Below are 12,869 nucleotides of genomic sequence, written 5' to 3'. Positions count from 1 at the left end.
GTTCGCATTTGCCGTAGCTCTGCTATAGCATGGCCTCGGCTGTGCTCAGGTGGCCCGAGGGCATGGACCGCGGGACGGGGGCGCCTGCGCCGAGCCATCTGTCACAGCGTGGTGCAAATATCTACCCATCCTTGGAGGTGGTAAAAGTTCTTGCAGCGCTGTGTGGGCTTCATGTCACCGTGGCTTGACGCAGCATGAAGCATGCTGCTTCCCCGCGTTGGTGCTTAACGTGCTCTTCGCATAGTCCAGCAAGGGCGATACCACAGCCTCCTTATTCCTGAACTGGTCTTCATTATCCCCGGCAAGTTTTTTCTTAGTGTTGAACCAAAGTCTTTGTTGTTGTGCGTTTGGCAGGTTATGTTTTGCCCTTCTCCCAGGGAATGCGGGTAGCAATTTTTTTTTAATTTTTTTTTGGTAACAAAATAACTGCGTAGTCCTTCTCAACAGGAAGTGAAACAATTCAAGTGTCTCCAAATATCTTTCCTTTTTTTTTTTTTGTGCCCCAAACAAACAAGCTCCAGATGTAGATTTACAAAAAGCTGACTTATTGTTTGTAAAAGGTGGTATCCAAGTAGATGTTTTTTCTTTTTTGGTTTGTTCGTTAGTGAGATGTGGGCTGGAATGCTTTGACATGTTGCTGGCTAAACATTTGCCCTCTTGTGATAATTTGAGCTTTGTCYGTCTTGCAATAAGTTTGTTATGAACAAAGAAGCATATTCATGTCCTTGTTAAGCACATTTCCACCTGATCATGTGATGGAAACCTGTGGCTTACTGGCAAAAGCTGCACAGCTGTATTAAAAAGCAGTTTTACAATGGCTATCAGCTTGGTACTGGGAAAACTGATAAAGGCAGCTTTTCTCCCATCTCTACAACCCATCTACATTCATTAACATCAAAGTTGTGTAAGCCTCAGTACCAACTGTGTTGGTACTCATCTCACGGAGGATTTGCTTCTTTCCCTCTATGGGAAAGTTCTGCATCCTTTATATCATATTAAGCTGCTTCGTTTGCAAAATAATTCTTAATAGTGTGTCATGAATTGAATTCAATGTAGCTTTTCGAAAATTCTCTTGGAGTTCAGCTTAAATACTACTTTTCAGGACTGAAGAGCTAGTGAATGCGATTGAGCACATTCCTGGTGAAGTTTCTAGGGTGTTCATGATTAGTGATTTCCAAAACCTCTGTACAGCAGTACCAGAAACCACTTTAATAAGAAATCAAAGAGACTGTGTATCTCAGCATGAGATACAGAGAAGATACGCAGGGGGAGCTTGCCGAGGTAAAGAGGCTAAGGAAATTGGATGCAGGAAGTCACATTAGGGCTTGAGTTGGCTCCCCTGGAGCTGGGCTTTCGGGGATCGTTGGTCTGACTTTTTGGGTAAGAAGTTAGGAAGCAATCTCCTGCACAGAGTGGACTGTCATGTCCTAGAGGCAGCCCTTCTCTACAGACCCCATCTTTTGTGAGCTGTTACAGCCATTGCTATGGTCAATACCCGAGTTTGCAGAGAAATTGGAGCATTACTTAAAACATCTGTTTTTCTTTGGTTTGTTGCATATCCTTGAAATAAATACTAAGCAGTATTATTATTAACCTTTAGAAATGTTTTCCCTGTTCCCCCAAAATCTACCAATCTGGTTGTTCTTTTTCATTTCCTGCTAGAAAGAATAGCTTTTAATAAAAACAAAAAAAACTCAAACCAAAGAAATTCATTATTATTCTGCAGCTGTCTTCTGCCTGCAAAAGAAGGCGAGAATTTAAAGGGCCAAAACTGCAGCTAGTTTTTCTATTAGAAACTTTCAAAATCTGAACAAGGGTAAGATTATGTAGATGAGAGACTAGAGAAAACTATTTAATTGAGTGCTGCTTATGGAAGGGCTGAGCTAGTTTTTCAGTGAACGTGTGGAGATAGAACAATGAGCGTTTAAAAGCTCGACCTCGGCAGCTCTGAATCTGTTGCACCACTTCCGCACTGATGCAGTTTGAGGTACATGTTGGTGCTGATGGATTAACATGAGGAATTCTGGAAACTCTTGGAAGTTAAGAGGTATTCTGCTTTCTTAATGCCCTTCTGGGAGATGCTGCCCCCCAAATCCAAATACTGGTGCACTTGGAGTTTTTCTGTCTTGCTCTCACTGCTTTCATTGCCACCTTGAAATACTCTGCACCCCTTTTGCCTATCCTTCGGTCTTCTCAGGTCTCCATACCATTGCAAGTCTCCTTTGGCCCAAGTCACTCTTTGCAAATCTGTGTTGCAAAAATGGTCTGCCCTGTCTCCACGCTTTTCTTTAGAAATATTTTCTGTAGAAATTCTGTAGAATTGTCCATAAAAATCATCTTTGTGGTTTATGATGCAAGCTCTCCATAAAGAGAGTTCTAAGTTGTCTGAAACGTGTACCRCACTTCCAGCACACCGGACTGGTAGAAATGCCTCCTTGGCTTACATGGCAGATTTCTTAGTTCAGGGATTATTTGAATTTGAAAGTTGATCAAGCTCAAAATGTGCATTAAGGCCATTGGCTGTAGGTTATGCAGGTGATACCATTCATATTTTTTCCCTTGGTTTGTTGGTACTTTTTTTCTTTATTCCCAAACTTCTCTATCCCTTCTTTTATCTCATCACACAGTGACTTTCCTCTGTTTTGTTTTGTTTTTAATCTCTGTGGGTTTTCCCTGTAGTCAGCATCCAGTATGTTTCTCTGGAGCTGGAATGTCTGAAGGGTAAGATGTTAGGAGAAGCTAATGAATGTAATCCCTGTGACTTTAGCCCTGAAGGTGGCTGAAACCTCGGACTGAGTGAAAACTTGTATGGATGAAAAGGTGGCTAAAAGATGGTGATGTGCACCTGAGTCCACTGTACAGCGATGCTTCCCAAACTACCGTTCTCGATGCCTATCTTTTGATCCTTTTATTTCAGAACATCAATAGCGTGCAAGATCTTTTTTTTTTTTTTTTTTTTTTCTTTTTGGCTTTAGATCATTCCCTGGAGGCACTTCAGTCCCTCCTACCTGCTGCATGTGCCATTTCTCCAGGAGATGAACACTCGCTGAGTAGTACTTGCCAGCTCTGCCAAGCCTACACTGGTTTGAGTAATTCATGGCCACCAGGTTCATTCTTGCTGTAGAAGACCAATTTGATTTCAGGTCACAGATGATGAAAACCTAGTGTGGGAAACCATTGTGCCACCTACTCATATTTCCCTGTTATTTATCTTTCCACCTTTGGGTGTGACTGTGTATGTTTTTTCTAGTTTTTTTTCTTTCTGTGTGAATTCCTGTTTCTTTGCTGACATTTCCAGCAACAGAAGTTTTGATTAATGCTGGCAGCACTAGAGCTTCTGGAATTCATTGCTTCGTTCCTTCACTGCAGATCAATAAATACTTACATTTTATTTCCTGTGCTTTGCTTTACATCACAAAGTTCAGCCTTCTTCCTTGAATACTCTTCTGTGTTTAAGTTTGTATTACTTTAGCACGTCAGGTTGCAGCTTATTTCTTTGGTACATCTAGATGCTGTTTGTGTTGGGTAGTCTTCTCCACTGGCAGTTCCTGAGACTGACTCCTCTCAATATGTTGGAGTGAGTCAACAGAAGCTTTGGACCTTGAGTCTCGATCCTAAGCCAATGCCACCTTGAGGAGGGAATTGGACCTCACAGTTGTTGTTCTTCTCTCCGTTCCAGTGGGGAAGTCCCTAGGGCCTTTGAGAAGGATGCAGGCTGTTCTGTTTCTCGACTCTTGCATCCAGTTGGCACCGTTGGTCCGTACGTGGAGGGCGGCTCTGTGAAAGGAATGAGTGGCCCTTAAGATGAGGACGTGGGAGAGTATCTTGAATAATTTCCCAACACTGAGTATACAGGTAGATGATTTACGGCACAGTTTTGCCTTTGTTCCACCTAAGAGTAAGATGAAAATAAATGTTTGCATTTGTCTTTGTTCTTTTAATTGTTCGAGTCTGTATGTTCCTTGTTACCAGCCTGCTGCAGTGTTGTGTTTAAGCATCAGTAGGAGTCCTTCAGTCTGGTATCTTATTCGATTGCAAACTGAAGAGTTTTAAATATGTATATGTATGTTAGACCTGGAAGTGGTCCCATGCAAAATGTAATGAAGCTGGGTTACGCTGACCTCTGAGCTCTAACATGTGTTTGTTTTGGCTCTCTCGCAAAAACCTGCAGTATACAAATTGGCACTTGTAAAATTGTTCAGATAAATCAGAATTGGTACAGAAAAAAAGTTTCAGACTGTTTCTTTTGGGATCCTTTGCCATGCTATTTTTGCTGTGTGTTTTCAGAGGAGTGTTTTTGTGGCAGCAGGCAGTTTGTTGCTTGAAGAGAGCTAAAATATTCTAGGAAGTCAGGCTCGCTGAATTTAGATCTTAAGTGATGCCAAAACTAATATAGCCTGAAACTAAGTGAGAGTGACTTTGTACAGTAGATGTCAGTCACCCGCAGCTTTGTCTTACGTTTTCATACGAGCCTTTAGAAAAGAAAAACAAAAACAACCCCCAGAAAATGTGGTAGCTGCTCACATCCGATGGAGTTACGCGTACAGCCCGCGGCGTGCGACGGGCGCCCCGTCCTCTGCGCAGAGCGAGTGGCCCGCTCCTTCCTGGCTGCTGGGCGGACTGGGATGGACTGGGGCGAGCCGAGCACGCCGCCGGCACGCTGGGAGCTGATCCTGGTCTGTAGTGCCCTCTATTGGCTGCTGCAGAAATCTCCAAGTTTGATAASGGTGGTAAAGGTGTCAGTCGATGGTTACGATTTTAATTTTCCAGGATGCGTGACGCGGGCAGTCCGTATCGGTTATATTTCCAGATTTGTTTCCTAGGGAAGCCTGATAGCCGCGTGTAAATCTTTGGTGCCCGTGGCAAGCGTAACTGTTCGAAGCCCTCACTTAAGCCGCAATAAAGTTACGCGCTGCAGCAGCGCAGCGCATGGGACTCTGTTAACGTGGTGCTCAGGGGACTCTTAATAGTTTAGCAGAGCTCAGGTTTTTAAGAGCCTTCGTGCAGCTCAGGATCCTGGGGTCCCGGAGGCAGCAACTGCAGTGGCCCCTGCCTGACTCTGCACCGCTAAATGAATCCAGAACAAATGGGGCCCTGAAAATAAGAAGAAAAATCTGACACCTGGACTCCAGGAAACATTTGTGGATTTCGATGAGGAGTGCTAGGGGGGGAAGGGAGAACCCACGGTTCAATGCAGTTAAATATATGGTGTGCAAAGTGTGAATAAATTATGACTATTTCAAACAAGTCCATATACTCTGTGGCTGGCTCGAGCACAAAGSAAAGGAGACAGCTAGAGCATGCTGCAGTTCCTTGAAGGGTTACTGGGAGGCCAGCAGCCCGGGCTGCTGCGAGGCGCTGCAGTGGTCAACTTTGATCGTTTATGTAAGTGGCGATTTTTTGATATGTAATCCTTTTTAAAAAAAAAAAAAAAAAAGAACTTGTCTTGGTGCTAGCGAGTGAGGAGGTTTTGCCTTCTGGTAGCTTTACTTTCCGGTGCGATTACTTTGGGATCTTTCCTTCACTGTTCGTGAAGGATTCCTCTGTGCTGCACGTTGAAGTCACAGTTCCTCTTTAAATGTGCCAAGCCCAGTTCTGCCCATTTTAAAATGCCCGGCTGGGGTCGATGCCCGCTGGGCTGTCCTGCGGCCCCGTCGGCTTGCAGCCGGTCCCAGCCTGGCTCGAGGCGGCCACCCTCTCGCTGCGGCGCGTCGACCGGTTCCTGCGCACCTCCCGCTCTGCTGTAACGCACAGTCCTGCGAAGGGATAAAACCGTCTTAAACTACTGATGTCGAGTTGCTTCTGTAATCCAGGAGAATACCCTTACAGCAACGTCTTAACCCCRAGTTTTTGGTGTTGGCTTTTTTCCTCCCAGCCTGTAAATTCCATCTGTGTAAATGAGCCTTTTACATCAAAGCAGCGACTGAAACCCAGTCCTGCCTGCTAGTGACTAAAAATCATTATTATCTGGCAGCTTAACGTAAGCCAAGTGAAATGATTCAGGAGCCTTAGGGTAGGTGTGCAGTCACAGCTAGTGCTGTTTAGTAACCTCAGATGGATCTAGATGGTCCGCTAACGTAGACGTGGCCCCTGAAGACCACCAGGGCATCTCTTCAGGGCACTGCGAGCAAACTCGTTTGGTGCAGTTAGGATAGAAAGTCAAAATCTGTTTATCAGCCTGCTGCCAGCACTGGCTTCTCTTAAAAACAAAACAAAAGCACCAAGTCCTGTTGTATTTGCGTCTTTACAAGATGTGAATATGAATTCAGTGTTTGCTGTCTTGTTTTAGCAGGTATGGTTCTTCTGGGTGCGTTTGGTTTAGAGTCAAATCGTAAGACAAGGTCTGCAAAAAACATTGTTCCTTTTGTTTTCATAAGAAAAGCAAGGTGCAGTCCACAGATGCAACAGCCTTCGTTAATTTGGAGGGAATATGTATTAAGGATTACACCTTAAAATTTGGTAGGTCTGTATTTTCAAAAGTGATTTTTATTGCATTCCTGATGGCAATCGCGCTGTTCTTCAGTTACTGGTGGGAAAGGTTCAGCGTTTCTGCAGCACTGCTTGCATTGCTGACTTAACCCTGTCACTGGGTCGCTTACATTGCTCTTCTCTTCCTGTACAATAGCTCCCTCTGCTTGAAAACAGCAGTGTAATTATAACCTATAAAAGAATGAGGCCCCTGTTTTGTATTTGCCTGATCAACAGTTTTTAATATGGGCCCTTTTGTTAAAAAGATTTCTTTTGCTGCTCTACATGAAGCAGTTCCAATATGTGGCTTACTCTCATGCATGTTGCAAAGTAATGGCCATTGCTATGCTGGTCTCGAAACTTCACTGCATAGGAGCTGTGCATGTTTGCAGGATCTCTATCATTTTCATTTTAGCATGAAAATTAGAGCTGGTTGGAACACTTCTCAGTTAAATTAAATCTTACCGAAACAGGCTGATTCACTGAAGCCAAAATGTTTTGATTTCAATGAAAACTTAGTTGAAATAGGAAAGATGTTTATTATCAGAAATATTGTGGTTAGGCCACTGACCTTAAATATATAGGAGAAGCTGATGGTGAGATTCCCATGTCCTACTTGAGTGATTCTGATCTGAGATCAAAAAAAAAAAAAGCTTTGGATCAGACAGAACAGGGATTTGAACTTGGATCTCCCACAGTCTCAGTCACTGCCATAATTACTGGGCGAGTCATTCCCTTGCGAATTATTGTCAGCTTATCTGCATCAGTAAGGATGAGCGCTGTGGGTGTTGGGTTTTTTCTTTTTTTTTCTTTTTCTTTTTTTTTTAACCAATATAACTAAGCCAGCAAAAATCGTAGTGTAAGTGCTGTACTGTCAGCAAAGGTGCAGTTTTGCTGAGAGAGCGTTTGCCCATTTAGGGAACCACCATAAACCTTGTTTGCAGGGCAAGATAAAGCCATAATAGGAAAACTTGCTGGTTAAGTTCTACCGGCGAAGCCTTCCTAATGCAGATAATGCCTTACTTGCTTGACAGCGGCTGTCTCAACGTGATCCTGGTTTTGCAAAAAAAATCCAAAAGGTTGATTTTTATTTTGCATTGGAACAGAATCAAAAATCTAAAAATCTCAAAAGTCTGTGTCAAATGGAGTATTTGTTCTGTGGTCAGCTGTCACAAGGATGGACAGGCACGTGGTTTTGTCGGAAAGGGCAGGCAAAGCTGGCTGTGTTTGTACACAAAAGGCAGCAGTGGCTGTTTGCAGTTCCAATATTCGACTCTTTAAAGCAAAATCCCTTTTTCAGGTCCTGCCATCCTTCAGATTCTTCTTCTGGAATTCCCCCTGTGTTTTTCTTCTTTTTCATAATTTCCAAAGTGAGACAAGCTTGGTAGTTGAAACAAATGAAAGAAGTTCTTTCCACTCTGCATTGTACGAGGCAGATCTGAGCATAAACAGTTGGGCAGCCCAAGCGTATTGGCCCTCGTTCAGGAGGCAGCACATCGTCACGTCGTAGGGAGAGGCTGCTCGGCTTGGCTGTCGAGACACGACACTTGCAAGGAAGCCCCTCCTGTACAGTATGGATACCTGCTGTTTGGAAAGGTTATAAGATGGCAGGATTAAGCAGCAGAATAAGAATTATTATTAATATATATTACTTGAATTCAGCTTCAGCGTGATTCTTCCTACTGACTTCTAATTTAAACTTCTCTAATTTCAGGCACTCACAGATATTACATTCATTGCCTCATATGCACATACTTTAAAAAAAAAAATGTTCGTTTGGAAAGCAATGTATAGTTGCATAAAAATAAAGAGTTAAAAAAGCATTCCTGTTTTCAGGTCAACACTGAGGTGCTGAATTCATGGTGGTCTTTATGAGTTGAGTTTTGCCCTTTTTTGATCCCTCCCATGGCCTGAATGAGATGCAAGTCCTGAGGGAAAAATAATATGTTATTATGCATTTGAAGACGCAATGCATACAAGGAGCACTTCCAAACTTTATGAGCACTTAGCAAGGGGGAGAAAGGGGAATTTTAATCCTGGAAAAATAACTCAACCATATATTTTTGTGTATTTTTCAGCCACTATGTAATAAATTCTGATCATTTTATTGGATTGAGGATATATTTTTAAGTAGCTGAATGTTTGATAGAAATGGTACATGATACAATGCAAAGGTAAATGTTGGAAAAAGTTTAAGTGGAGTGAATATCTTCATGTCAGTTTACAGTCTCTCCAGTGTGTACAGTTTTTTGTTTTTTTTTTTTTTTCCCCCACGTTACTCTATCTTCATCACTACTTAGTCTCTCTTCTATTGCTGTCCCCTGTATTCTCTACTAGGCAGCAACATGGGGTGAAGAGCGTGTCTTTTATAAATTATCATGCAGATTTTACAAGACAGGAATACTGTAATAGCTTAGTAAAGTTATACTCCTGTTTCACTAATACTGTTTTTGCAAGGATTATTCTTTAACACAAATTTTGCTGATATGAAACTCTCGAGTTACATGCACCATGATTATTTTATGTAGCTGTAGTACATAACAGAGTGGGTGGAGGATTGTGGAAGAGTCAGGAGCCAGTGTTGGTGTTCTGCTTGCAGGTTGGCCTGGCCTTTCCTCCGTATGTAAGAAGAGGCTAGGGGAGAGTATCAGTCAGCTTCAGAAGCTAAATTTGCTAATCTTCTAGGCAAGCAACAGAGTATCCTCCTACTGCAAACCTTCCTTTTTTAAAACTGTAAGGCTTGACTGTATTAGTAGACTGTCCTTTTGAATGTCTTAACAAGGTTCAGTTCAGTAGCATAAGACAAGGAACATGTTTAACTGCTCCGTATATATTCAAAATAAATAAACCACCTTTTTGTTGGGGGTCTGTTTTTTTTTTTTTTCCTTCTTTTTCCAGGATCCCTTAGACCCGACAAGAACAGCCATTGTGATCAGCTCTTTGGTGGCAGGTGGAGTAGCTGAACGTGGAGGGGAGCTTTTACCAGGTGACCGCTTGGTATTCGTAAATGAGAACTCTTTGGACAGTGCCACTTTAGCAGAGGCAGTGGAAGTGTTGAAATCTGTGCCGCCAGGTACAGTTTCTCTTGGAATCTGCAAACCTTTGGGGGTAAGGACTGATTTTAAGTTTTTTCCATCTCGTTCTGTGACATGCATAGACAGGGTTGCTGTATTTGCTTTTCTGGGAAATTCAGGGCAGAAGTATGTATGCGTGCGGAAAGCAGCAAAGTTGCAGTGCATACTCCTCAAACATGTCCAGAAACTCTGGACAGCTGGCAAACGTGTCAGAGTGGGCAGCTGTGTGTCCAAAAGGTCTAAMTGCAAAACCATCGTTCTCAAGTTCCTCCTGAAAGAACGTTGAAGTGGGATCAGAAGATGTGTCTGGGCAAACCTGAATGTGTGCTGACCCAATGCACGGTTGTAATGTGGTTCCAGCAGTTTGGCAAATAGGTTAAATATGTGCCAAAGTCCATTTCTCTCCAAGACAGTGTGAAGTGCTTGCTTAAGCTTCTTTGATGTCAGTGGAACTTAATCTGTTTGAGGTCAAGACTAAATTCAAGTAGAATTTCCTTTTTCTGGACTCAGGGCTTTGGAGCAGACAGTAGTTTACCTGAGAACACTGCTGCATTGTTCATCAAGGGCACCCAGGCAAAATTAATTAAAGTAAAGCACCATCTAATAGAAAGTGCTTGTAATTCAAACTGATAAAGGAGTGGTGAAACAGGAATGCAGAAAGGCTGTTAAATGCATTCTTTCCTTTTAAAAAAGAAGTTTTATTTTGTTGTCTTCCTCTCCTACACATCTCTTTATTTTTACTGTATGTGTACTAGTATCTTAAAAGAATAAAAGCTATTCCCTTCACCTTCTCCATTTCTGGGACCTCCCTTTTTTTACTGTTCTGTTAATTTTCTCCTCTTCTACAACTACTGCTTCTCTCTTTAGTTTTTTGAAAAATGTGGGATTTTTTTGTTTTCCTGACTCATGATTTTTGATTGCCTTTCTTAGGGAGAAAGCAAAGAGGAGGAGAACACGCGCAATGTGGATCCCAGCAATGTTAAAAACAGCACTGAATCTCCAGAACCAGTAGATAATTTCTCAATAATACTTGAAGCACCACAGGTATTTGGATACTTTTTTGGTTTAGCTTAAGTTTATAGGGGCAGCAAATGAAGTTTTAAAGTCAGAAAATAGCGTCTCCTTCAGATAAGACTTCAGTTTTGGACAGGAGTTGGTTTTGATTCTGTGATGACTCACAGAATCACAGAATGGTTGAAGTTGGAAGGGACCTCTGGAGATCATCTAGTCCAACCCCCCTGCTCAAGCAGGGTCACCTAGAGCACATTGCACAGGATTGCGTCCAGGCGGGTTTTGAATATCTCCAGAGAAGGAGACTCCACAACCTCCCTGGGCAACCTGTTCCAGTGCTCTGTCACCCTCACAGTGAAGAAGTTTTTCCTCGTGTTCAGATGGAACTTGATAGTCTGGTTAAGATTCCCATGTACAGTAGGCTCTAACAGCTAATTGTATGCGAACTGTATTGTGAACACCAAGCGTACGCACAGTACTTACCAGTGCAGTTCCTGGGCTGCCTTGTCAAATTTATTACATTGTTAAAATACCTTGGGTTACCTTGGATATGAAATAGGAATGCTACATTACTAGTGATCATAATTTTTTCATTCAGCTTTTGGAAGAAAGTGAAGTGTGGAAGCAGAACGCTTGCAATGAAGCCAAAAAAAAAAATCCAGTTTATAATGCAAGCTTGAAATCTGTTCTTCTTCATAGACTTGCTATGTGTTCTCAAGTAATTTCTTTAATCTCTTTCTCAATTATTCTTTTTCATATTTTTTGAGTAATAATTCTGTTTATTGTGGGAGGCTAAGGCACTAAAGGTAGTGAGAAACTCAGATATTAGGGTAATAGGCAGTAGTATTGCAGTACTGATCTGTATAGGATGAGAGAGATGTGAATGTTTTTGAATTTCCATCTGCTCTCAAATGCTTTGCAAACATGAATTAATTCATATTGGGAATTGTATTCTTTTTAGACTGAAAATTAGTAAAGGATCATCCAGGACTACAACACAGTGATAAATTCTAAATTTCCATATTAAACTTCTTAAACCTGTCTACCTGTCTTTAAACACAAACCTATCTTTAATACTGAAGCAATAGATTAGAACCACCAAGAGAAGCAATATGATGTGGTAGAGGTAGATATCCTATGTAGAAATTAGCCTGGCCGTGAACTTTACTGATTTTCATGATGCAGAATGGAGTTTGTTGTTTACCAGGTGCATAGGGAGGGTTCCTGACAGATCAGTTGGTCCTCTGCCAGCCCAAATTGCTTCTCTACTTCATAAAACAAAACTAATGCTATTATTTTAAGTATTTTTTTAAGTACTGTTTCATCTTAAAGAATTGGTGAATGTGGAAACTAGAATGATCAATTTGTATAAAATACAAGTAGAGGCATTTGCTTGCTCGTGTTTTACCGTATATATGATGGCTCTGATAGTAACTTAAGAGATGGTTTAAAATTTCCATCCATTTATTTTCTTATCTGCTCATATGAGAGCCAAGAACGGTGTGTCATGATGGCTTGCACTGTTATGTTGTGCTGTAGTGCTGATAAAAGAAGGCTGGCTAGAAAAAAAACCAGGAACTCGAACATTTTGTATGCTCCGGTAGTAGACTTTACTGTCACATTTGCGGTATTCCCCACGCCGTTGGTAGCGTCTGCTACTGCAGTGCAGCAGCCTGTGATTACCCATACCTAAGTGCTGCATCAGGAGATGGGTAATACAAATTGCTGTGTGGTTTCTGAGCTAAGTCAACTCCTGTATGCAATGCTGAACTCGGAGCCTCTCCCAAAAGCGCAGTGCTCGGAGAACGGTGCCGCTGAAGCACAGCACAGTGAAGTAAAGCTGAAGAGAATTAGAGTCTCTTCAGACTGGGTATTTCTTCAGATAGAAGAAGACAGGGCAGATGCATTAAAGGAATATTTAATGCCTTTGAAAAATGTGATAACTTCTGGATTGCTAATGTTCTGCGCTCATGCCGACTAGTGTTACTGCATTGTTCCTTTACGCTCTTGCCTGTCTGCTCTTTTCTCTGCCGCCTCTCACTGGAACTGTGAGCACTTGCTGGCAGTGCCTGGGAGTTTTGTTCGGTATTTGTACAAACCTAACAAAATGGGATCCTGGCACTAAGGGTCAGAAAGAGTGTAGCACCCTGGGGAGTCTGGGAAGGGGCAGGAAGGAGGAAGGAAAACGCTTGGATTCAGTACCCCTGAACGTGCAGCTTTGTTTCAGGGCTTGGGCTCTCAGTGCCTCGAGGGGCAGGTTTGGGTGTACGTTCCTGGTGGCCTTAAGCAAAGGAAAGCTTTGTGTGCGTGGCGAGC

At 42.3% G+C, this 12,869-nt stretch overlaps 1 protein-coding gene across 10 annotated transcripts in view; it reads left to right on the top strand.

Moving 5' to 3' along the window:
• Window positions 1-12,869, top strand: part of PATJ (PATJ, crumbs cell polarity complex component) — a 160,577-nt gene that overhangs the window by 46,994 nt on the left and 100,714 nt on the right. For all 10 annotated transcript variants that reach the window (XM_026074452.1, XM_026074451.1, XM_026074458.1 and 7 more), the window contains 2 exons: window positions 9,367-9,576; window positions 10,473-10,586. In XM_026074452.1, the coding sequence (XP_025930237.1) occupies window positions 9,367-9,576; window positions 10,473-10,586 (324 nt within the window). The remainder of the gene's footprint in view (window positions 1-9,366; window positions 9,577-10,472; window positions 10,587-12,869) is intronic.

This window comes from Apteryx rowi, unplaced genomic scaffold, assembly GCF_003343035.1.
Source record: "Apteryx rowi isolate R43461 unplaced genomic scaffold, aptRow1 scaffold_39, whole genome shotgun sequence".
In the NCBI taxonomy this organism is placed as follows: Eukaryota; Metazoa; Chordata; class Aves; order Apterygiformes; family Apterygidae; genus Apteryx; species Apteryx rowi.
This window is presented reverse-complemented; position numbering and strand designations above follow the sequence as displayed.